Genomic DNA, 26,077 nt, shown 5'->3' with positions numbered 1-26,077 from the left:
CCTCTACAGCTAGCAAACAGACTTAACATCGTCTACAGCACAGGAAAATCAAAGGACACACACTTAATGCTTTCAAAGATTTTATCAAACAAAAGAAGTCACTGTAAAGTGGGCAATAATTAATCTCATCAGAACCCCCCAGACCCCCAAATCAAAGACTTAGACGTAGTGAAGTCAATCAGACCTTCTAGAACCTTCCAGACCTTCTAGAATCCTTTACATTAAAGCCCAGCCTCTGCTCATTGCTTGGCCAGCTTCACGTCAGGGTGGTAAGCACTGGGTTGGACATTGTGTTAGGCACTGGCCTCAAGGCTGAGGGAAGAAGCAAAGTGAAATTTAGAAAACTGAGTTGCCAGAATCAGCCCTTAAGGCATCTGGTATCGCTGAGAAGCCCATGAGAGGATTTCAGGCATGGAGAGCCAAGACATTGTGGCAAAAAAAAGTGTCCTACATGAAGGATCTCTGTGGATGAGACCCCAGTGGAAAGAAGGGGCCATCAAAGAAGGAGGTACTTTTCTCTGAAGGGAGGAGAGAACTTCCACTCTGCTGATGGCCGTGTCCAAACACTGACAGAGTTTGTGCATTCAGAAGGCTTCCATAGCTGTGGCAGCTCATGTCAAGAGCCTCGGGTGATCACTGACGTCATAAATAAGAGTGTTAATTGTTAAATTAACAACGGGAGTCACTGTGCACTTACTTCCCATGCAGGACCTCTGTCCTCAATGAGTTGTATTATGAGAATTAACTGTAAAACTTGTTCTCAGTTTTGTGTGTGTGTGTGTGCAAATTGTTGAAATCTTAGTATAGAATTGGTCTTCTGTGTATAAAGTTAATTGAAAATGAATCTTAATGGAGACTGGGACTGGGAATGGGAAAGGGAGGAGGAGGAGGGGTGAGAGTAGAGGTGGGAGGGTGAGTATGGTGGAATAACCAGTATATTCCTAAAGTTGTACTTATGAAATTTGTACTCATTAAATAAAAGGTTTCTTTGGGTGTCGGGGGGGAACTGAGCTGCAAGGAAGAACTGAAACCCTGGCCGGCGCCGTGGCTTAACAGGCTAATCCTCCGCCTTGCGGCGCTGGTACACTGGGTTCTGGTCCCGGTTGGGGCGCCGGATTCTGTCCCGGTTGCCCCTCTTCCAGGCCAGCTCTCTGCTATGGCCCGGGAAGGCAGTGGAGGATGGCCCAAGTCCTTGGGCCCTGCACCCCATGGGAGACCAGGAGAAGCACCTGGCTCCTGGCTTCGGATCAGCATGAAGCGCTGGCCGCAGTGGCCATTGGAGGGTGAACCAACGGCAAAAAGGAAGACCTTCCTCTCTGTCTCTCTCTCACTATCCACTCTGCCTGTCAAAAAAAAAAAAAAAAAAAAAAAAAAGAACTGAAACCCTGGGATCAATGCCCCAGGCCATTGCTTCTAAGGTATTTGTTTCAAAACGTCCCCATGGAGTCTTTTAGGAGCTGTCAAACCACAATATAGACTTTTAATTTCCTGAACTTAATTTACTTTAAATTGAAGAAGAAGAAGAAGAGGGGCATAGGTCCTTTGCTGCCTGGCCTGTGCGTCTTTCATAGGCAGGGGGAGTGGCAGCCACCTGCCTGGGAGGAGCAGGTGAGGCTGGCTTGCTCTGGTTAGCACTGGTGCCCCAAGACGGGGAGTCAGGACCCTTGACGTGTTGCTGAGAGGCAAGAAACCTACTTGCCATTAGGGGCTACGGCCATGGCCAGAGACCACACCAAATGCTCTCTGCCTGTCTGGTTTGGCTCTGCCCTTAACCAGCACATGACAGTAAAGAGAAACAAAATTGGACCCCAAGGGTCAGGCGAAAGCTTTCATTTATCTCCCTGACCAGCAGCAAGATTCCGAAGGCCCAGCCGCGGCTCTATTAATACCCTGGGCTGCACATGACCAGCACCAAGCCCGAGCAAAGAAAACAAAACCCTGGAGTCTGCACTTGAAGGGCAGCCCACTGCGGCTGTGACTCATCGCCGCGTGGGAGGTGGCTCTAGGGTGCGGGGGGAGCAGGCAGCCCTGCCTGAAATCCCCCCCAGAGCCCACATCCACGGGCCTCCCACCTCCTGAGGGTATCTGTGTTAATCTCCCCCACAAACATACCGATGGCAGGGCTAAGGAGCTTCTCGGGGCTATGACGAGGCCCGGGAGGGGAGGGGAACAGAACACTCCGGTTTGGCTGTGATGATCTCTGAGTGAGGACCAACACCGGTCTGCCGTCAGCAGAGTGACGGTCATCAGCCCGGGTTGCAGCCTGTCTTTGGGGAAAGTCCCAGGTGGCAGTGGAGCCAGGAGAAGGGACACTGGAACAGGAGAAGACCTGGAGTCTCCTAGCTGGACGACCTTTACAGCTGCCATGCATCCAGAGAGTCCTTTGGGGACAGAGGTGTGACGACAAAGACGACAAAGACGCAGGATCCCTAGGTTCAGGGCATTTGCTGTGCGAGTCCTTTAATCTCTCTGAGCCCCAGTTTGCCCAAAATGGAAAGAAAAAGACAACCTACTTCACAGGACTTGGGGAATTAGATGAGCTAAATAAGGAAAGAGCCACTGTAACTGCCAAATAGAAGGCATTATTATTATAAGGTATTCTTCCTCCCCCAAGCCCAGTCTTCAGTGAGGTTTGACTTTGACATAGGCGGTTGGCCAACTTTTTCTGCTAAGGGTCAGCGAGTGACTGTTTGGAGGTCTGTGGGTCACGTGGTGTCTCCAGTGACTCAGGTCTGCAGCTGCCGTGTTCACACGAGCAGCAGAGAATATGCAAATGAGCAGGAGTGATCCAATAACACTCGACTGGTGAAAATGAAGTGGAGGGCCAGATTTGGCCCCTGGGTTGTGGTTCACTGACTTCTCTGGTATATAGCATAGAATTTCAGAGCAGAGACTCCAAAGTCAGCTGCCTACCTCAGTTTCCCCATCTGAAAAATACATATCACATCAGTATGTGCATCAGAGTTGTGGTGATGATGAAATGTGTTCAAAAAGCAGTCACAAGAGCTCCTGGCACAAAGAACAGACTCAGTACCTGGTTAGCATTAGCCTCATCATAGCACTGAGAGCACTACTCGGCAGAAAACAGTAGATCTAGTGCAAGATTCAGAACTCCTGTATTTCAGTTGTGCATGTCATCAGCCAAATGCCTAAATGCTTTCGAATTTTCAAATCTCTTTCTGTCATCTTTATTATACCAGTGATACATTTAATAGCTTCTTATCTTTTGTAAAAAAAGATTTATTTTATTTATATGAAAGGCAGAGCTACAGAGAGAGAAAGAGAGATAGCAAGAGGGAGATAGAGATCTCACATATAGTGGTTCACTCCCCAAATGACCACAACAGTCAGGGCTGGGCTAGGTCAAAGCCAGGAGCCAGGAGCCAGGAGCCAGGAGCTTCATCCAGGTCTCCCATGTGGGTGCAGGGGCCCAAGCACTTGGGCAATCTTATGCTGCTTTCTCAGGCACATTAGCAGGGAGATGAGTCGGAAGTAGAGCAGCTGGGACTTGAACTGGCACCTGTATGGGATGCTGGCATTGCAGGCAGTGACTTAACCTCTTACACCACAATGCCGGCCCCTTCTTCTTATATTTTGATCAAAGTTAATATTGGTACATTTTATAACTTGCATAATCACATCTACCATGTCTTATTTGCTATCAGTATTGGGTATTTACTATATGCCAAAGACCATGCTTTATATATGAGACCTTGTTTTATTATTTTTCTTTTTTAAATTACGATTAAAGTTTGCAAACGTTATTTGAGAGAGAAAGAGAGAAAAAGAGATGAGAGAGTGAGCAAGCTCCCATCCACTGGTTCACTCCTCAAATGCCCACAACTGAAGCTGGATCATGGCTGGGCCACGAGTCCGGTGTGCAATCTGGGTGTTCCACGTGGGTGGCAAGAACGCAGTTACTGCCTCCCAGGGTCAGCGGAAAGCTGGAGCCAGGAATAAAACTCAGTCATGCCACTGTGGGCTGTAGACATCATGACCGCTAGGGTGAAGTCCACGCCCTTGATTCATTTTCAACTCCAACCCAAAGAGGTCGGTTCCCCATTAGACAAATAAGGATACTGATGCCCAGAGAAGTAAGTAGCTTGCCCAAAGAGACCCCAGCAGCAATAAACAGTGGAGCCACGGCTTGAGCCCAGATATGCCCAACAGAGAACATGTATTTTGAAAGCTTAAGGACTTCAGCTTGTCAAGGCCAATGAGCTTTGCATCTAGGGCCAAAGTTTGCTCTAAAAAATTGTAGCAATACCATACATTGTCACGTTCTAGGGAAACTGAGTCTAGAAATTCTATGCAATATTATGCTGTAACTAGTAATCAGCATTTAACGTTAAGGGTGAGATGAACCCAGAAAGCATTAATAGCATGTTTAGGATGAGGCACTTGCTTTGGGTAAATCCATCGGTATAACTCTACAGGACCAGAACTAGTAGGTAGTAGGTGCTGTTGTGTGGAACTCGCAGTAAAGAGGACTCCTACCTTGTTGTGTTAAGAGAGCTGTGTGTCCTGGAGGGTAGATTTGTATCTAGCAATTTGTTTACTGCGATGGCTTAGCCAAGTGGATTCTTTGCCCCCAGCCACAAAAGCAAAAGAGCAGAGGAAGTGTCCTGTTTGGAAGTGGCTGTTTTCTGCGGGGCAAATTTTAGCCCAGGCGCTAGGCATTTGTGGCTGTGTTTAAGGAGAGGCAGGAGGATAAGGGGGAAGCGGGAGGATGGTTCCGGGCTCCTCCTGGATTCCACGGTCTCATCACGGCATGATCGGCTGTGATTGGCCGTGCAGTAACTGGAATGGCTCTTGGCCACTGGAGGAAGGGCTAGTGGTCACTGCGTGCCGAGACCACATCCTGCCCTTCAGCTCTGACTCATGCTGGCTTTGGAGATGACGAGTGGGAGAAGAATGGAGCTGCAAGCAGAACTGTAGAGCAGATCTCAGCGCAGATGTCGACCACAGTTGGAAGTGGCGAGTGCAAGGGGAATGGGAAGAAGAGAGATTTCCCTCCTGCCTAACTTGACTTGCATGAAAAGCAGCGTCCTGTCTGCTCTTTCCTGCGGCTCGCTTTAGCAGAACATTCATCGTCAAGCTATTTCTGTGCTTACAGTCTTCAAATGGCTTCCCTAACTCCTTACCATGATTATCAAGATCTTTCTTGATCTGGGCCCAGCATCATTTTGCAGTGTTTCCCAAACTTGTGCTGCTCTGGCCCACACATACTGATTGAAGTTCCTTGAACAGATCAAGTTCATCCCCACCTCCAGGCCTTTGCTGCTGCTACATCTTCAGGTCAAATGGTGCCTGTCTGGAGCTTCGGGACCTCCCTGATTATCCTACCTGAAACACCCCGCACCTCCCACTCCCCCATCTTTACCTTACTATGGTGTCATTGTTCTTCGTGTTTGCATTGATGCCCCTCTGAAATGACCTTGGCTTGCTTGCTGATCGCCTAACCAGGATATAAACCTCAGGACTGCATGGTTATCCTGTTGGCCACTCTACCCCCAGCCTCGTATGTAAGAAGCACTCAACAACTGTTTGGTATTACCCCAGCTACTTTTGAACTTACAGTGGTGCCCTGTTCCCTGTTCCGTCCACTGGAGCAACAATGTGTGCTCAGTAATTCTGTTTAAATTGAGCTCCCCCTCTACACTACGATTCTACGTGGCTGAAGGCCACACAGCTATTGGCCTCTGAGCCACCACCACTCCCCTTCACCTCAGTTCTTCCTCATCTCCAGCTTCCTGCTCATGCCATGTGCCCCTGAAAACCTACTCGCCTCTCCATATGGCCAAATCCTGGCCACCCTTCAAAGAAGGACAGTGCCAGTGCCAGGTTCTACCTCTTCCGAGAAGTCATCTCTAATCCTTTGGACAGGACCACACTTATGTACTGTTGGCTCAAGTATCTGTGCCTTTGTCCCCCAGACTAGCCCAGGAGCACCTGACAATAAGGAGTCAGCCCTCATATGATTCTCAAGTGCTATGGCAGCACTGGGTATCTGGGCTTAATAACAGAAATGCCTCTCCAGGGATTTGAAAGCACTCACTTGTAGCAATTTGTCAGAGACAGGGAGCTAGCTGGAGGATGCTTTTGACTTTCTATTCCTTGCCATCGGCGATCTCTTCATTAGGGGCCTGCAGATTCTAGGTCACGTCTACTCAGAGTACAGTGTCAAATCCTCTCAAGAACACCTCACCTTGGATGGAAAAAGTCTACTGGTCTGGCACTGAAAACTCAGCTCACCTGTCCAATTTGGCACAATCCCCGGTACATGACGCACCCAACACTGCCTAGAAACCTAGGTAGACTTTTAACGTAAAATATATTTCTGGGCCCATGTTAATATATATTTAGATTCTGAGTCCTCAAGAGAAAAGTGACACAAAGTAGTGGTTTCCAAAGTGGGATGAGAAGGAACATCAGGTGGAAACTTTGACATGTAATTTCACCTTTAATTTCGATTTCTGTGTGCCTTCCCTTAGTGATGTCCCTAAGGATGGTGATGATAGGACAGCAGCAAGTACTGCCCCTGCTGAGCGCTCAGGAAGGGCCAGGAGCTGATCTAAAGGGTTTCACGTGTTTGAACTCAGCTTAATTCTCACAGCAACACCAGGGGATGAATACCATTGTTGGCATCTGTGTAGGTTTATGACTGACAATGGAGAGACACATGCTTAAATCACTTTTTGCTGTTAGGACTCCTTGGTCAAACCCAACACTGCTCTAGTCTTTAGTCTTTCCCTACTTGTATAGGTGCCTGCATTTCTGTGGGCACCCCTGCTACCTCTGCCAACACCCCGCTGCTTCTGTTGTGGGGTGGGTGACCCCCCAACCTCTGCACTAGCCCCCACTTCTGCATAGGCTCCCCTTCACTCTGCAGCCGTGCCCCCATGTCTGTAAGTGTCCCCGGCTTCTGGGGGGCACCTGAACCCTGGCTGGCCTCCTCCCCCTATCCCGGGTGCCACTGATTTTAAGACCCTGGTGGCCGAGGCCACCCTCCACCTCCGCCACCAAGCGTGTGTCACACTACATGCATCCAAGGTCACTGCGGCTGAGGAACCTGCATGGAGGGCCAGGCCGCTCAGGCTCTTCGTGATTCACCAGGGGCTTGGCAACAGCACGCCCTTAATTTAAGGCGTCGGGTTTAAATTTGAACCACTGTGCCATATTTCAGCTTTTCATTTGCCAAACCGCCAGTCAACTTAAACTAAAACATGTTTTTTGGAAAATGCGTTTAGGGGTAGTAGGAATGCAGTAATTTGCTGGAAGCATTCAGCTGGACTGAGGGTGGTGAGGCTGGAGAAAGTAAGAACGTGCGTGGGTCCCGGGTGGACATGTTCTTTGCTTGCAGAAGGGTTGCAAGCTTCTGTTTGTCCCTTCTCATCCTGTAGCACATAGGGGTCAGTTTACAGATGTCAGGAAGCTGGTATCAGGTTCCCCTTGACCTCCCGGGGCTGAGGATGGCAGCTATGGTTACCAAAGAGCAGGTCTCGTCTTCATCCACAGAGGGGTGAGAATGGCGGGTCAAAGGCCATCCTGGCACTAAAGCCATCTCCTGTGAGTGTGTATGTGTGTGTGTGCGCGCGTGAGCAGCCAGATATGGCAGTGACTATAAAAGAGGGCAGGCTTCCCTCTGTGTCTGTCATCCCAGCAACGTGGTGGAGGGGAAGACAGCACTGGACCGGGAGTCAGAGAACCACGTTTAGGTCCCGCTTTTATTCCGTATTCCTCCCTGGCTGGGTGACCCTGCATAAATCACTCAGTTCCTTGGCCTCTGCTTCTTCATCTTTAAAATGGGTTAGCAACATCTGCTGATGTGCAGCCCGCCTGTGCTCATCAAAGCAGAGGTACAGAGATGGACTTTGAAAACTGCAAAGTGGGAGCCTGTGCTGCGGTGCAGTAGGTAAAGCTGCTGCCTGCGAAGCTGGCATCCCAGATGGGTACCAGTTTCAGGCCTGGCTGCTCCACTTGCAATCCAGCTCCCTGATAATGCACCTGGGGAAGCAGCAGAAGATGATCCAAATCCTTGGGCCCCTGCACCTATGTGGGAGACCTGGAAGAAGCTCCTGGCTCCAGGCTTGGCCTGGCCCAGCAACAGTGGTTGCACCCATTTGGGGAATGAACCAGTGGGTGGAAGATCTCTCCCTTTTTCTCTTTCTCTCTCTCTTTCTCTTTCTCTCCCTATTTCTCTTTCTCTTTCTCTCTCTCTTTTAAAGATTTTATTTATTTATTTGAGAGGTAGAGTTACGGTGAGAGGAAGAGACAGAGAGAAAGGTCTTCCATCCACCGGTTCACTCTCCAAATGGCCACAACAGCTGGAGCTGCGCTGATCCAAAGCCAGGAGCCAGGAGCTTATTCCTGGTTTCCCTTGCAGGTACAGGGGCCCAAGCACTTGGGCCAGGAAGATCTCTATCTTGGTCTCTCATCTCTCTCGAACTCTGCCTTCCAAACAAGTGAATAAATCTTTAAAAAACAGAAAGAAAACCACAGAGTGACAGACATAATCTGATGGCACCACGGAATGACTTTCTAAAACACTGCTTGCCAAGGTGCCCTGTTCCTTGTTCTGCTTTTTTCCCCTGCAGCTCCCTCCAGCTCATCAAACTGTGTCATGTAAAGGAGCCTTGCACTCAAAGCCTCTTCTCCAGCCACTTTAAAATGAACCATATAGTCGCCAGGGCTCATGGACTTCTCAGTGGGCATGATTAGTATCCTATAAATTGCTTATCTCAGTTAGTCCTTGCCATAGCTCTGAGGGGCACCATTATCATCACTCCTATTCTACGGCAGCGAGGCTTGTCCAAGATCACGTATCACTGGCACGTGACAACGCCCTTAGCTGGTCCATCTTCTTCAGCATACTGTGCTGCATTCCGTCCAGACCAAGTCCGCTGTCTGAACAGACCTGAGACCTGCCTGCTTCCAGCCTGCTTCCTGGGTCCTGTCCCTGCTAAAGACCAGCTCAAACCCCACCCTGTCCCTGAAACCATCCTTGAACATCCTGCCTACAGTGGTTGTGCCTTCTGAAACTTCACCGCTCCTCAGTACTTTTCAAATTCTGCCTCATGGCATCACGGCAGTAACTTGTTTTAATGCCTGTTTCTCAAATCACCAATCATACTGGAGAGCAGAGGCCAGCAATTTTTTTTCTGCAAATGGCTGGAGAGTATATATTCCAGATTTGCTGGCCGTAGTGTCTCTGTTGCTCAAATCTGAGCACAGACAATATCTAATGTTTGAATATGGTTGTGTTCCAATAAAACCTCGTGAGAGCGAAACCTGGGTTTATGAAAATTTCATGGGTCACAAAATATACTTCTTTCAATTCCTTTAAACATTGAGGAAATGCACACATCATCCCTAGCTTGTGGTCCAAACAGAAACAGATGGTAAACTGTTCTGATGTGAGGGCCAGCAGTTTTCTGAGTCCTGCTCAAGGCAGGATCGAATCTATCTCCTCTTCCTATTTCACCAGTGGCAGGGCCTGGTGAAAATCAGAGACTTTGGGGTAATACAAGTTTGGATTCAAGTTGCAGCCCTACTTCACGTTATACTCGGCAATAACATATATTAATCTGCTGGTTCCATGCCATGTTTCATGGGTACAGCTGTGTCCTCGTTCCATCTTCTCCCAGTAATGCAACTGTTGTCCACTGTCTCACTGGGGAACAGGAGCAGTTGTTTGGGTAAATGTTGGTGTGAGCCCCACGGGGCGGTGGAGGGAGCACACAAGGATCTGAAAACTGCACTATTCTAAGTGCTTTCAAAGTCCCACTGCGAACAGGCAAGTCTTTGCCCTGACTGTATCTGGCCTACAGATTGAGATTTAACCACGCAGGAGAGATGGCTGCACATGTTCAAATCCCCCTTGAGAAATCAGTGAGAATGGATTTTGAAATTTATATAACATTTCCCTGTCCATTACCTTTATTAACACATTATATTCTTCATTCTCACAAAAATGCTTAGATACAAGTATGATTATCTAGCGTTTTAGTTTAAGTGGTAAAATGATTGATTTGCAGAAGTATCCTAACTATGCATTTTGAACTTTGAGCCAGAATGTAGGAGGGCTACCCTCTCTTCCATCACTGAATTTGTGATGGATCACAACACACACTCCAGAGGTCGCATTTAGAATTTAATGCCTCCGTGTGTCTTGTTTAAAAACTTATTATGCAAAATAGAACATCTGGGCTCAAAAGTAGTTTCTGAGCTGGTTCACAAGTTTGAAAACTCATTGGCGTCACCTGGCAGATATCGTCAAAGCAGCAATGCCCCGGCACCACCTTCAGTGAATTAAATTAGGAGCTCTAGAGTCCCTGCGAGCCAATGAGCTTTGCAGGTGGTTCAGCATGCAGCCGGTGCTGGTGGGTGATGGCCTCTGAAACTTGCTTCCACTTGACTCGATGCTAGAGGCCCACTCGGCCCTGTGGCCTCACTGTGCTCTGGGGAATCAGCACCCACCTCCTCCCACCCCACAGCTGGCTCAGCACAAAGCCTCTGGTCCCAAAGTCTAGGATAAACTGTTTTTGCCAATGACCTTCCACAAAGAGGTAAGTGACTGCTTCTAAAGCCTTAAAACCATTCATTAAAACACATAGCTAACACGGCACTGTATCGTAAGCCATTGAGAGAGGGCAGGGGAGGAAGCAGGAACAAAGTGTGTAGCTGGAAGCCAGTTAAGATGACAAACACAGGCCATAGGAAAAACCTTTCCAATTTATAGGCAAAAAAAATTCGGGTTCCAAGAATTCCATGAAATTCTCACACTAACTGATAAAGACAACTTGGAGATGGCAGTGTGGGCCATGTCTTTTGTGACCTTGGATGTCACTTTGTGGGAAGGTGACAGCCAGCAGAAACATACAATTGAAAAAGAAATTGTTTTTAGCTTAAACAGTGTGCTTGGCCTTTAAAGGCTTTAAGCTTTTTTTTTTTCCTCCTCCTTCCCCAAAGGGCCATCAACACTGGTTAGCTCCTTAACAAAACCAAGCAATCACTGTAGCATCAAAACACCACTAGGTCAAAGTCACAAGCTGGGGGAGAATTTACTGGCAGCCTTCTTTGCAGGGTTGGTTTAAGGATAAGAAGAGTATCTGAGAGTGCAGCATGCTCCTAAGAAGGAAAACCTCAACACACAGCGCCTATCATTAGCATGCTTTAAGTTCTTCGTAAAAATAACATATTATTTCTCAAATGACAGTGAAGGGGGAAAAATGCTCCTTCCCCAAATCGACTCTTTTCTCACTATTTCTGCAGTCGACAATTTGCAAAGCATTGGACAGTTTCTCCAACTTTAACACTGCTTAAGAGAAAGTGCTCATGATGCGTTGTGCAAGCCGATTCTGCCAGACACAGGGTCTCTGCACCCAATGGCTGAGTTTCACAGCTCCCCCGTGAAGCTGAGCTGAATCCTTCATACAGAGTGGAAACCCAGGTCTTAGGCGGAAGTAGCTTGAAATTAGACAAGCTGGGAGCTGACCCCAGCCCATTTTTCTCTCTCACCTCTCCTCACACAGACTTTACTGTAGTGGTTAAGAGCACAGACTCCCTCCCAAATTGCAAATCTTAAATTTGCCACTTTGGGATCTCGTGGGACAAGTCACTTTACCTTGCTGTACCTACTGCCATCTGTTTGCATGGAGATGATAGAAGTTAAGTATGCTTCATAGGATACTGAAAGGCTGGAAGATGTAAATGTGTGTAACCGTATGAAGTTTTCAGTGTTAGGATCTTTGTTCCTTTGCTTTATCTTTCCATGGGAGAAAAAGTAGGTAGCAAGGACGACCATCTAAAAACCATCTGGATGAACAGTTCACAATGAGACAGCAGATGTAGGTGCCTTCCCCTAACACCTAGAAGATGGAAACTAGTCATATTCTTAGCAACAGACGTTTCCAGATCTTCCTGGGCCCATTTCCAGCCCCCGTGGATTAGTTTTCAGGCACCAAGAGGACTAGGTGACCTCCTTAAGCTGGCAGAGTCACGTTGAATGACATGAACATTTCACCCAAGGAGGTCTCTTATTTTCAGTCTCTTTGGATTGGAAGGAGGGCTTAGCTGGAGCAGACAGAAGTGCTCATGTGTCCTGGACTCAGCTCACAGCTTCTAACCTGCTTCTGGCGGGCCTGGGTTTGCATCAGGCTGGCTTGGAAGGCCAAGCCTGCATCTGCCCAGAGGGCAGGTGAATGATCCAGGCCCAAGGGGGTTTGAATGTCATCATTCTGGCTGAGCCTTTATGATCATCTGACTCAGTGACACGGCAATGACGAGCCCAGTACCACAAGGATAAAGAATGACACGGCAATGACGAGCCCAGTACCACAAGGATAAAGAAAACCCAAACCAAACCAACCAACAACCACACACGGAAAATTCCCTCCTGCTTTTTGGAGCCTAAACCTGGAGTGTTAGCTGCTACCTCCCAGGTTGAGTCCTGACAAAAATGGACAAGGGAGCTCCGGAGGAAAATCAACAACAAACCGTTAAAATGAATCAATAACTTGCAAGAGCTGGTTAAGCTTACTTGCTTTGCTAATTTCTTCGTTCATATTTTTCTAAAGCGCATTAAACTTTTTTTTCCCCCAAAATAATTTTTAAAATGGAAAGTGACAGACCCAAACCAACAGTTGGGAGCCTTAGGTAGACAGGAAGCCGAATATTATTATCACAGGGGAGTGGGGGTAGAAGGGAGTCCCAGGAAAGAAGCCCAAGCTGCTCTGAATGCATCTAGTCATGTGGCCTAAACCAAGAATGCCTGGGGGTTACCCAGAGTCAGGTGAAGCAGGACAAGAGGTGGGAGCCACCCAGGGTGCAGGAGGTTTTGAAAACAAGCTGAAGTGCTAACCTTAGGGGCTCACTTCCTGCCACTCACTCACTGCTGCCACCATAGCCCGTGTGGCCTGTGACACATTGATCTAGGGGCTGTGGGGAGAGGGCGCAGGCTCAGACGGGGCTGGGAGTGACTGCACTGCTGAGCCGCAACGGTGGTCTCTGTCTCTTGGGGTCCATCTCATGGACATCCCAACAGGACCCGCCTAAGAACTTGAAGTGCGTTGCCAAGAGGGAGGTCCAGCACTCTATTTTCTGTCTGCCTCAAAATTCTCAGGGGTCCTAAAAGGTGATTTTTTTTCTGGGGCTGGGGGAACAACGTTGGGACAATCCAAAGAGATGATTCAACCAGATGGCTTTGGGACTCACCCGGACGACGTAGTTAAATCTTCTGGAATCCAGGATGGCCGTTGAAAAGTCCAGTCTGTTGAAAGCTTCCCCCAAAGTGCAGTATCCATGGCGCTGTGTGTGAAAACAGGTGCACAGGGTTACTCCTGCCACAAGGAGGTCATTCTCTAGAGCAGTCCAGCTGGACTCCCCCGAGCAAGCCTGATGCCCAGCTTACGTAACCCGGGCCTTGGCTCTTTTTTTGCACCCATAATCCCTGTGAGCCATCCAAGTGCGTATACAACTGGGAGATGCCTTAGTCAGCGACTCCTGTTCAGGACTTGCAGTATTTGGGAGCTTGTTCTCTGCACACACTAGTGTGAGAAAATCCTAAGTCACTGCTTATCCAGGAGGGAGTGCGAGCTGGATGTGTGATGGGTGAGATCCTGACGGCTGAGGCCTGATCTGTACCCCACCTGCCTTGCCTGGCACAGCTCATGCTGCTCTCACGGTGATCATCAGAACCATTTTGAAGGCCTCATGACAAAGCAAAAGTTTTCAGTGCACAAGGAACTGGGAGCATAGAGTCCCAGCTCTGTTCCAAGTGTCTGGGTGGTCTTGGGTGCATCACTGACCCCCTCTGGGCCTCAAATCCCAGAGGGAACTGGATGTTCTCAGAGGTCCCTGGCAGTGAGGGAAAATCTATGACACTGCCTTGCAGCCTAGTTGCATGAGCAAATACCCAAGTAATACAAAATGTCTGTAAAACAGTTTTATCAAGTACTCTACAAATGTACAACCTGTATATGTCTGTTAAGAAACCAAGTGTGGGGGCCGGTGTTCTGGTGCAGGTTAAGCCGCTGCCTGTAGCCCTGGCATCCCATGTGGGTGCTGCTTTGATCCCGGCTGCTCCGATTCTGATCCAACTTCTTGCTAATGTGCATGGGAAAACAGCAGAGGATGGCCCAAGTGCTTGGGTCCTTGCACCCACATGAGAGACCAAAGGAGGCTCCTGGCTCCCATTTGGCCCAGCCCAGGCCATTGCAGCCATTTGGCGAGTGAACCTATGGATGGAAGAAACTCCTCCCCCCCCCCCCCCCCCGTAACTCTTTCAAAACAAACAAACAACAAAAAAATGTGGCTATGATAATGTCTTCTACACCACTGCTGAGGACTGAAGACTTCTGCTCTACTTAGGGATTAGCCCTTCTAAAGGGCTGAACCTTAATGAAGTTGAAGTTGGAGATCTCAGAAGAAAAGGGAGGCACCATCCTGAGGCCAAAGCCGGGACTTTGTAATCACACAGTGGAGAAGGGCATATTCCTCTCTGCAGGGCACTTTCTTTCTTTCTTTTTTTTTTTAAATATTTATTTTATTTATTTGAAAGAGTTACAGAGAGAGAGGTAGAGACAGAGAGAGAGGTTTTCCATCTGTTGGTTCACTCCCCAGATGGCCGCTACTGCCGGAGCTGTGCCAATCCGAAGCCGTGGGTGCAGGGGCCTAAGGACTTAGGCCATCTTCTACTGCTTTCCTAGGCCATAGCAGAGAGCTGGATTGGAAGAGGAGCAGCCGGGACTAGAACTGGCACCCATATGGGATGCCGGTGCTTCAGGCCAGGGCTTTAATCCGCTGCGCCACAGCGCCAGCCCCTCTGCAGAGCACTTTCATATGCATGATTTTACTCCTGCCTGGGGAGTCTACCTGGTGACTTTTGCTTCTCTCTCTCTCTCTCTCTGTAGCCCTAAATTCTGATGTTGGTAAGACATCAAGCTGCTAGCCACCCGACCCGTAGCCGAGAAGACAGTCATGACTGGCGGCAATGTTAGGCCCAGTTTCCCTCTTCCCCATCAGGAAGGTATCATGATAAGCATAACTTTAATTAAAGCGTGGATGCTCACCTCTTTAGTACTTCCTTTGTGAACATAGATCCATTTTTCTTGGTGGAAATCTATAGACAAAACAACACAGCTTTAAAATTTGTTACATGTCTGAGAATTTAAACACACCTCTTCATTTACTCTAAAGCTTACAAAGTTCTGATAGAAATGCAAAACTCTACTGATAATCCAAGAGGAAGCAGATACTGAATTTCTGCAGGATATGGACACTGGAGCTATACGTTGCTTTGTCTGAAGCGTTCCCAAATCTCTGATGGTCAGATTTAGTATAACAAAGCTCAAAGAAAAACAAACAAACAAACAAACAGGCTAACACCCAAGTCCAAGCTTGTTTTAAGTGCCAAACCTAAAACTTAAGCAAGGCCATAAAAAAGCAGAAACAAAACAGATTAAGACGAAGAAACCATCATGCAATATGATGATCGAACTAAAATAACCTATAATTACTGCTTATTAATAGAACCTTACATGCTCTGATGATACTTGCATTCAGCATAATACTAATAATATTTATACAAGGAAAGATGGAAAATATCTCTTTCCAAAGCCTCCAACCAGTTCAGAATGAAAGCACGCTCTGGAATTGATTTAGTTGAGCACATCATTGTATAATCACTATATTACCCATGTCAAATGCAAGGGACAAGCAGGAGAAAAAACACCCCAACTAGCAATGACTCACAAACAAGACTATAAAGAACACATAATCTCGCTTGCAAAATGCACAGCCAGGTTCCTACGTGCAAAGATCGGGGTAACCTCTGTCAGTGGCACAGTAAACATTAAGGCAATGTCTGCCCCAGGGGGTGGGAGGTTGGCACCTCACAAGCCAATCAGAACTAACTTCAGACAGCTTTCTTCTGACCTCCAAAGCAAATGGCTTACACTGAGTTTTGGTTTTGCTGTTCATTATGTCCTTCTTTCTCTTCTTGGCTGCAACATCGTAGTTGAGGCTGTTGAAAAGGTTCTCCTTGTTGTACACCTCCTTGGTGCAGTAACTGTGAGAAACAGGAGACAGCAGAGGGTGAGATGGAGCAGCGAGGCTTTTCGAGGAGCAGCTTCTATAAATAGCTTACTGGGTTATAAAACGCACAAACATACATGGTTCTCAAAAAAACCAAAACAATAAAAGAATCACTCAGATGAAGTCTGTACAGGCAGAGACTTCTCTTGTTCAGGATGACATGTTGTCACATTTGTGGAAAGCAGGACTGGGGGCTTTTTATTTCTTTTGAATTCGCTAACAGTGCCTGCCATTGTGGTTTGATGCACGGCCCTAGACTTCTTCAGATAAGAACAACACTAGGGACTGCAGTATTACTTCAGCGAAAATGATGAATGGGGGGTGAAGGGCCTGGGTGATGCTGGTGTCACTGTAATATACAATGCCTTCATTTTGCAAAAGCATCTTTTTAAAAAAAGCTTTATTTTGAGAGAATTCACATACTGTACAGCTCACCCATTTAAAACGTGCCTGAGCTGCTTCTGACTAGCAGGCTCCTGTCATTATTTAAAAACATGATCACGTTTACCAAAAGCTGACTTTCAAACTTCACTTCTAGTAGATGCGGAGCGTCCAGTGCTAGCTGTTGCGGCTTCACATAGCTCTCTGACTAATGCGAGGCATCATGCTGTGAGTCCCAACTGAAATGCACTAAATTCAGACCTCACAGAATTGCCAGGCTGAAAGGACACAGAATTGAGTGTGCCTGTCCAATTCCCAAGGCACTGGAGGGTGGGCAGGTGTGTATTTCCCTCAGCAGGTGAGCTATGGTTTTGGGGTGGTTGGTGAGTTCTCTCTGTACTATACAATGTAACTTCAAAGCACATCTCTGAATGATCTCCTCAGAGAGATACAGAAAACATGCCAAGCTATAAAGAGAAGATAGGTCACCACGTCCTTTAACCCCCACGAGGTGCTTAAGGCAGGATTTACTCCGCCAACTGCTGAAGCATAAATTGGATGGAGCTTTTTTTTATGCTGCCTTTAATTTTCTGAGCTCTTCTGCTGGACTTGAGAGGTGATTTTATTTCTCTCTTTTCTGGACATAACATCTGTAGGGTAAAATGAGGTACTCTTGCATCCCTCTAGGCCATTGGCATTGTATGAATATCAGAAGAAAAAAATGAGAGTTTGAAGCAATTTCCAGTATACTTTTGTGGCTATGGTCTCTCAAGTCACACTTAAGTTGGTATAATCAGTATCTTGCTAAAATGCCTGTATTGTATCAGCACCAATATACTCAGAGTTGCTTTTCTGGCCCTTTGGGGACAAGCTTGATGGGTAATCAATCATTTGTTAGTCTTCCCTCTAAAGACATGCTTAATGCCATTTATTAAGTTTCCCAATATCTTCAGTCTTCTTGTGTTCATTCAGGGAACGAGGATTTTTTAGGCTTCAGATAGGATACGTCCTCTCTCTGAGGCACTTTCTCAAGCAAGCCAAGGGTGAGTGTTTTGGGCCAGCCTTTGTGTAACATGTGAGTGTGTGTTTGTCGACCTGCATGACTGTCGCGGTACAAAATGCCTGACCAGCTGGTTATCTGCTCCAAGGTCAGCAGGAAGAGAGGGGGCAGGACAAAGAACAGAACAGAACCTCGAGTCCCCGTGGCTGACTTAAGAAATGTCAAAGCCAAGGCAAAGAGAACAAGATGGAAGGAAGGTCACCTGAATGTCCGGGATGCACCAACGCTTTTATAAAGAAAAGCGAGAACGTTCCATGTGCAAAACGACCACACTTTGAAAGAAGCTCCCCTCTTCCAGACAACCACCACCTCCAGCGTACCTTCTACACACAGAGCCATCAAATGACGCTGCCTCATTTTCGGTCTCAACCTTTGCCCCTCCAAGACGCTGCAGAAAACCTGCACTGACCATACCTCAGACATCTGGAATATTTATATCCCATCATAGTCTTTTCTAACTAAAGCACCCTCTCGAGAGGAATTCAAGCCCTTGCTTTTCCAGAAACTACCATAACCTCTTTTAAAGACTTTGCCAAAGAAGAACTTTACACAACAGATGAGGGTCTCTCACTGTGGAATGCAGGAAAGTTCATCCAAAGAGAACCCTTACCGTTTTTGTTTGGTGTGAGGTTTTGAATTCTGGAGTAGGCCTGAAAGAAGGGCCCTGGGGTTCATTTATGTTGCCTGCATCTCTATTTTCTTTTAAGCAATAGCATGTTCAGTTCAAGGCTGCTCTCAGAGTTCAATCTGTCCATTTCAAGGAAATGAAAAGCCAAAGGAAAATTGCAACTGAAATTTTTAACAAGAAAAACCACCACCGTTTAGGAATTGCAGAATTTATTATTTTTGTGAAAAGAAGCAAAACCATCTCAACAAGGCTGCTTTCGTCAGTGAACTTGATAATGCCAGCACGTTGCTATTTTGTAGTCAGTTCTTACTAATCTTGATTTTTATAGGCGTAAACCTAGAATGAGCCCTTATGCAGACCCCACACCACCATCAAACCCATACCAACACACTTTAAGACTACTTCTGAAAAGGAGGAAACATTTCAAAATAAGGCCGTAAATGAAACCATGGCTGCAGATGAAGGAGGAATAAAAAAAAAAATGAAGCCCATTTTTCATTTCATTTGCATTTAGGAAAGCTGTGTCCTGCCCCCAAAGCAATTAGTTGTAGTTATAGCCACTTGATTATGCCCAGTGAGATTTCAATGCTAATTTGCTCTAATGTGAGTGTGATTCAAAAAGTCTATAGAAAAGTGGAATTAAAAGATAATTTTGGTGCAAGAAATTATAATTCCTGTGTATAAGGGCTCTTCAAAAAGTTCATGAAAAATGCTTATTATGGATTAAAATTAAATATGGATTAAATTTTTTTGCACCAAAATTACCTTTCAATCCTAGGGTTTTTTTTTTTCCCATGATTTAAAAAAAAAATCCCCTTGTATATAAACAGATCCCTTAAACTCACAAGGCTGGTATCTGGATTGCTAAAGGTAAACAAACAACCCAGTATATAAAGCTCTTAGGACAATGCCTGGGACACAGTCAGCACTCATAAAATCTTAACTATGCTTTTTTATCCAGTGTACTAAGGCCAACTTCCTGCTTCCTGGTCCAGCCCTAGCTGTACAGTAGGCCAATATCTGAGTGGGTTTCCAACTGCAGAAGTATAGGCTTGGAGAAGAGTGGCCAGGCTCAGAGAGCTTAGGTTACCCATCCTAGGGGAAGGGGGGGGGGTGGCTGCTTAGGAGGGCTCTGCCTCTGCCACCACTTCCTTGAAGCATTCCTGGATTATCTCAATTCATGCTGAGCTCCTTCCTTGAAGTTTTAATCTGTCCCACCAGACTTAACACTTGCTATTCCTCTTCTGTCTTACATAGTTTCACCTCTTTGAGAAGGAACACTGCTCCAAGTGGATCTGAAATCGTCCCATGATCTCAGGCCTGGCCACTTGGCTGCAGTGAGATTTGTGGGAGAAGGACAGGACCCTGGACCAGCAAGGTCCAGAAAAGGTGTGCCATGTGGACAGGCCACGGTCAACACCAGGTTGAGAAGCACCCAGTGCATCTCCATTCCCCTCTGGCTTGGGCAGCTCATGGAGAAGTCTGCCCGCTGTTGTCCTGTTTTGTAGCCCCTCCCCCTTCTCTCTGGGCTAACAGGAGAGCCATTCAGCTGCACCTATGTAGGCAGGCACTCTGCCCAAACCTGACATCACCAAGACGGAAAACAGTGGGGATATTTGAGATTACAAACCCAGACCTCAGAAGGCCCACTGCTTTTAAGAAGTTGGCAGACTTCTCATGCTAAGCAGGGAAGGGATTGTTTACAATGGCTGGGGGTGGGGGGGTGGGGTGGGGGGGAAAATTACCCTGCAAACAAACAGCCAGCTGCTTTGCTGGGAGACTATCAAATGATTCCTCGGCTCTGAGTCAGCGAGGGCCCACAGGTGGTCACTGTATTGGTCACTAGTTTTGACAACGATGATTGATGAGTTTGACAGCTCCAGTTCAGAAGGTGTAAAACAGGAAGAAAGGAGACTCAAGAAAGGAGGACAAAGGGGCAGGCAGCTACCCGATCCCAGCCTCCTCTAGATGTCTGTAGTGCGTTAAGCCTATTTTCAGGTCTTTCAGGCTATGGAGAGGCACTGCCTTTTTTTTTTTTTTTCCTAATGGAGACAGACACCAATTTATCTCCTGGACCAGGAGCAGGTAAGGGCTAACACCCGTGACCAGAGCCTCCAGCTTGGTAGGCCATTGCTGCATCTTTCTGGATGGAATCTGACCCTTCGTTTGGAAACAAAGTACCAGAATGTTGGGTCATCATTGCTTTGGAACAAGCAGGACAGAGGGAAGCCCTACCCCCTTTGTGTTTTGTCCAGGAAGAACAAATTAGGCAGAGTGGGTAACTCCGGGAGTCTCAACTTAGTCTGCAGACAGCAGTTGGTCTTTTTATTTTCCTGCAAATAAATGATCTGATTTTGTACGAATTCTTCACAGAACCCCCCCCCCCCCCGACTCTCCTGGGACCACCTCAAACCATCTTTCACAGGAAGGTTAATCAGCTCTTGTCTCTCCGGGACAGACCCCAGGATTCAATCATTTGTTTCTGTTCATTGAGAGACAACGGGAATTTGATACATTAAGAAATCACAAACAAATGGGAGGCTCTGGAAACCAAGCTGGTTTCTTGATGGTGTTCTTAAAATCTACAGCTTCCTGCAAACAAGCACTGGCAAACCTGTCAGTGGGAGCCTGGCCCAGATCCGGAACTGCAGGTAGGGATGCAGGGGCCAGAGAGTTTAGCGGGAGGCAGTGGGACAAGGAACCCACGGGGGACTCCAGCTGCACCCATTCCCTCAGGGCCCCTTGCTAGGCCCTCCTTACAGGGACCAAACGGCTGGTCTCAGGAGGCAGCTGCGAAGGTCGGGGCCAGCAGATTCCAGACCACCTAGGTTAGCAGCGAAGCTGAGCACGGAGTTCAGGGACCCCAGACCTCCCCTCTGAACGACAGAGCCCAAGTGAGGCCTCACAGGTGCCAGTAGGGATGCGCGCAGCGCGCTCTACGGAGGGAACAGGTGCAAGCGCTGGCTCTCTCAGAAGCAGAGGGCTTCTGGGTTTCGTCCCCGCCTCCCTTCCCTCCTCCGTGTCTCTGCAGCCCGCAACATTACCACCACTACTCAAGTCCTCCGGGAAGGCGCTGCGGCCCCAGGGACCATCCGGCCACCCCTTCCTGGTTACTCATCCTCTCTGCCTATTCCGCGGTCGCCCAGTGCGTGGGAAGAGCCCGGAGGCGCTCCCAGCTGGACCCGCGTCCAATCCCGACACCCGACTTGTGCCCCCCGGCGCGTGGGCGCCTAATGCTGGGCGCGCTCCCCGGGCCGGGGAAAGGCGCACCGCCCTCTCGCCTGAAACCTCCCAAACGCGCAAATGGCGCGAGTCCGGGGGCCCCCTACAGCTGTGTGCTTGTTAGGGCGTCTGGGGACAAGATTCCCGATTGTCGTCAGACTCTCAGAGGGGTCGGGGTTCTGTTAGGAGTCGTGTCCACTTGGAGACCTTGACCTTGTCCAGTAAGAGAAACCAAGTTCCCCGTCTCCCGTCCTCTGGTGACCTCTGCAGACATCCTTGACACTCATTTCCCCTGGGCAGGGCCCCCTCTTCATGCAGTCCCAGACCCGCCTGGCCCCCGTTCCTCTGTCCCTGCTGCCTCCCAGCCCAGCCCAGCCCAGGTCGGTTCGCGGCGCTGGAAGTTGGCGGCGGGTCGCCTCACCTGCTGAGGTCGCTCACCAAGCTGCTGCTCTTCTCATCCAGGAAGCGCTTCCAGCCGTCGGCCGTCTTCACCCAGCTCTGACCGGGGGACCGCCAGTCCTGCCCGAGGAATGGCATGGCACCGAGAGCTTAGGCGACCAACGCGCGGGACGGGGCTGGCGGCCTCGGGCCGAGGCTCGGGGAGCTGGGCCCGCGACGGGGCAGGTGCGGGGGACTGGCGCGGAGGGCTGCGGGCTGGGGTCGCGCCGCGGCCAGTGTGCGCTCGCGGGCTGCTAGCGCCGGCGCTGGCGAGGGTCGCTGGGCGTCGCGCTCTGCGAGTGCTGCGCGCCTGGCCCGGCCGCACTATTTATCGCGGGCCGCTGGCCCCGGCTCTTTGTTGCCGGAAGAGCCGCCTGCCCTGGGCCCAGCCCCCCCGGCCCCGAGGCCACGTGGCTTTGTTTATGGGCTCGGCTTGTTTTCCGAGGCGCCCGCGGCTCCGCTCGCCTCGCGGTTGCACAACCGCGCGCCCGTGGAAACTCGAAGCGGCGCTGCCAGGCCAGCCTGCCCGCCCTCCCCGCCCCCAGGGCGCAGCTGCCGCGGCCGGAGAGAGAGCGAGGCCCGCCGCGCGGGGTGTCGGGGTCACTGCGGCGCGGGCGAGGGACCCGGGCCGGCTCCCCTCGCGCCCCCGAGCCGTCACGATCAGGCTGCGCGCTCAGATCAGCCCTTGGGGGGCGCCCGCGGAGCGGGGGGCGGGCTTCGGCGCTGCTGGGGGCGGGTACAGGGGCGCAGCCTCGAGGTCTCACAGCCTGGATGCTTCCCGGGCGCCAGGGTTGGAGTTGGGGCAGAACCCGCAGTCCCCACCCTCCCAGACTCAGAGCTGTCATTAACGCGACGGCTGTCGGGCCTGACTCCTCCGGGGACAGGGAAAGGACAGGGCCCCACGGGTCGGGAGTGGAGAGCAGGGACCACCCCTGATGCCACCCCGAGCACCCTACCCAGCGTGGCCAGCGAGCAGGGTAGGGGATCTCTGGGCCCCGCTCACTGTCTGAACCCTGCTGTAGAGCGCCGGGGCTGGGCAGAGGAACCCAGTCCCCTCCTCCCCTCTCCGCTTGGCTGTGGCACCCTCCCTGGGGAATTTCAGGCCGGAGTTTTGTTTTCGTTTCCATGAGAGCCCAGACGCCCACTGCGGGAGCTGCGGGGAGCAGTCTGTGCCCCGGCGGGGCCCCGAGCCCTCACCTGCCCGGGTTTATTCACCTCGGTGGGCCGGCGAGGGCCCACGTGGGGGGCCCCAGAGAGGGGTGAAGCCCAGGCCCGCGCGAGCCTCGTGGCCTTTCCTTTTGGTTTTGTTTGGCTTTTGGCGAGCATCTCTCTATAGAATGAAACTCCACGCGAGCTGATCTGATTCTTGTGACATCCTAGGCCAGGAGCCGGCCTTCAGCGAGTGTTTCTTGTAGGAGGGAGGGAGTGGGTGCAGGAGGCTGCTTGCCCTTCTTCCCCTCTTCGTAGGATACTTTAACAGCCCCATCCGGTGGGAAGCAGACGGCGCGGTCAGTCGGTGGCAGCAGGATAAAGACCATTGGTCGGTGGCAGCAGGATAAAGACCATCGCTTTGCACTGGATTCCCGGGTGCTCTGTTCCCCTCCTCCGCTTTGCAGTCCGTAAGGCTCAGAGCAGGCAGAGGAGCGGTGCCTGCCCTGCGAGGCTGCTGTTGCAAGGGAAGGGACTTGTTGGCAATAAAGCTTGTTTTCCATTAGCCGGGGTTTTCTGATTTACCTTTCCCACCATAAACACTTTATTATTGCAGTGATAGTAAAATGGCTTGTAAGAACACTGCAGAAGGTCCCAAACAAATGTTAAACACTGTGGTCCTGCTGGGAGAGGAAGACGACTGTGGGGTCTGGTGTCTGTTGGAGAGAACTGATATCCACTAGGAAGTGAACTGTGGGGACGTGATTATTAAAGATGTGTGCTAGCTATGTGGCTGTGAGCTGCATCCCTGTGGAAACCACAGGGGGCCGGAGGGTAGAAGATTTGGATTCTTTTTTTGTAAGATATATTTATTTTATTTGAAAGACAGAGTTACAGAGAGAGAGAGAGAGAGAGAGAGAGAGAGAGAGAGAGAGAGAGAGAGACTGTTCCATCTGGTTCACTCCCCAAATGGCTGCAATGGCTGGAGCTGGGTCACTCTGAAGCCAGGAGCCAGGAGCTTCTTCTGGATCTCTCATGTAGGTGCAAGGACCCAAGGACTTGGGTCTTTCATTGACCTACCAGGCCATCAGCAAAGAGCTGGATTGGAAATGGAGCAGCCGGGACTAGAACTGGCACCCATGTGGGATGCCAGCACTGCAGCCTTACCTACTATGCCACAGCACAGCCCCAAAGATTTGGATTCTAATTCTGCTGGAGCACTACCCTGTGTGCCCTTGGGTGAATGACAGACTCCTGGGGCTCCAGTTACTTAACTGTCTAGAAAAAAATGGAGCTAATAACGCCTATCTTTCAGGGCTGTTTAGGAAGTGTGGTAGCTTGGCTCATCAGTACCAATTCTTCCCTCCTCTCTAGTGGTGTCATGGCCTCCCACGACTGCCAAGGGCTCCTGGGGCTGATTTATGCTCCTCTGGTTCTCGATGTTGGGCTTGGCCACATGACTTGCATTAGCCAATGGAGTGTTAGCGCATGTGATGTGGCAGAGAGCGTGATGTGTGTACCTGCCTGGCTGGCTTTGACCTCTTGTGAGTCTACCAGCTCAGTAAAAAGTGCCTCCCCTGGCTAGCCACTGCTCCTTGAGTGGCTTGGGTGACTTCATGTGTCCTGAGATGTGATACCTCAGTTGCCCTACAGATGTGTTAGTGAGAAATAGATGTTTCTTCTTGAATGCCATTGAAGTTTTTGTGGTCTTTTTGTTACATAGCATCATTATGTCAATAGGTGACTTCTGTTAGGGGTTCGGGGGCTGACATTTGGTGAGCTTTTTTTTTTTTATATAAACTAAAATGTCTAGAATTCAAGCACTTTTTTTGGTCCTTGTCTTTTGGCTAAGAACTAATCTCAGGAAACCTCATTATTTATTTTGAGTCCTATTTTGTCTCCTGCTCCTCAAAAAGAAGGGGCGTGGGTGGGCAGGTGTTTGGCCTGCATCCTTCATCCAAGTGCCTGGTCAGAGTCCCAGCTCCACTTTTGATTCTAGTTTCCTCCTAATGCAAACCCTGGGAGGCAGCAAGTGACTGTTCAACTAGTTGAGTCCCTACCATGCACTTGGGAGACCTGGATTAAGTCCCCACACCTTGCTTTGGCCTAGCCTAGAAATGATGATTCTGGGCATTTGCGGGGTGAACCAGCAGATGGGAGACCTTTATCTATCTCTCTATGTCTGTCTGTCTGTCAGATTAAAAAATTTAGTGATTATTGTATTTTAACCGAGACTTCTTCTGAAGTGTCATTGACTGCTTTCTATTTCCCCTAGCATTAAAAATCGAACTTGACACTTCTTCAAACACATGATTCTTGCTAGGGAGCTATGTAATGCAGGGCCCTTAAAGATAAAGGCTATGTCCGGAATAGTTACTTTCACATCATATGTTGGCTTGACCTTATAAAGACTCTGTGATTGGAAGCCTTATCATGGCTGAGCGTTTGAGAATCCCCAAAGGCAAAGGCTCAGTGCTATAGCTTGAGGCTTAAGATACGCAGGCAGACTGATCCTGGAAGAATTTCACAAGGCACAGACTGGCCAGGACCCAGTGCAGCCTGATGGTCTGGTCACGCACCCACGGCGAGCATCGTGGCCGGGAGCTCCTTTGCAGGGCCGCTTAACCATTGTCTTCCCGCACAGCTTCCTAAAACAGATTGCCCGCTTGCATGCTGGGCATTAGATTTTCCCCGTGCGCTTCCTCTCTGTGGGGCTATGAGCTCCTTGAGGTAGGACCGTGTCTCAGCAATTTAAGAACCGGCGCCTCGCACTGGGCTTGGTGCATGGAAAGCAGTCTATAAATAATTCAACAAGTGTTGCTGAGCTGACCCGGAAAGTTCTTCTTTCCAAGCCTCCTCGTATTGACGTCCTGTCACATCTAGGGACATAGCGAGGTGTGTGTGTGGGGGGTGGTTGGCAGCCCAGGTCCCACCCGATACAGCCTGTCCTCTAATGGTGGTGCCTTTGCCAGCTGGTGAAGAGAACAAGGAAGGTGGTCAAAAGGCGGCATCTCAGAAAAGATGTGTGAGTGTGCGGTTCTGGCGACGGCGGGTGCCAGCCAAGCTGGGGACACGGTGCCAAGCACTTGGCAAGCGTAGCCTCT

At 49.4% G+C, this 26,077-nt stretch overlaps 2 protein-coding genes across 4 annotated transcripts in view; one reads left to right on the top strand and one right to left on the bottom strand.

Moving 5' to 3' along the window:
- The window catches only part of FBXO32 (F-box protein 32), a 37,739-nt gene extending 15,706 nt beyond the window's left edge, over positions 1-22,033 (bottom strand). Inside the window, exons 1-4 of the mRNA XM_062188025.1 lie at positions 21,808-22,033; positions 15,957-16,069; positions 15,072-15,121; positions 13,216-13,308 (exon numbers count right to left, since the gene is read on the bottom strand). Coding sequence (XP_062044009.1) covers positions 13,216-13,308; positions 15,072-15,121; positions 15,957-16,069; positions 21,808-21,923 — 372 coding nt within the window. The 5' untranslated portion in view covers positions 21,924-22,033. The remainder of the gene's footprint in view (positions 1-13,215; positions 13,309-15,071; positions 15,122-15,956; positions 16,070-21,807) is intronic.
- Positions 1-26,077, top strand: part of NTAQ1 (N-terminal glutamine amidase 1) — a 147,419-nt gene that overhangs the window by 107,646 nt on the left and 13,696 nt on the right. The window contains exon 7 of one of the 3 annotated variants that reach the window (XM_062188030.1): positions 14,913-14,933. The exons of the other annotated variants lie outside the window; for them this stretch is intronic. Coding sequence (XP_062044014.1) covers positions 14,913-14,918 — 6 coding nt within the window. The 3' untranslated portion in view covers positions 14,919-14,933. Of the gene's footprint in view, positions 1-14,912; positions 14,934-26,077 lie in introns of those variants that run through there. 3 annotated transcript variants of the gene reach the window in all.

The sequence above is a fragment of the Lepus europaeus genome, chromosome 4 (genome assembly GCF_033115175.1).
Source record: "Lepus europaeus isolate LE1 chromosome 4, mLepTim1.pri, whole genome shotgun sequence".
Taxonomy (NCBI): domain Eukaryota; kingdom Metazoa; phylum Chordata; class Mammalia; order Lagomorpha; family Leporidae; genus Lepus; species Lepus europaeus.
The sequence above is the reverse complement of the archived record's forward strand: the minus strand, read 5'-3'. Positions and strand labels throughout refer to the sequence as shown.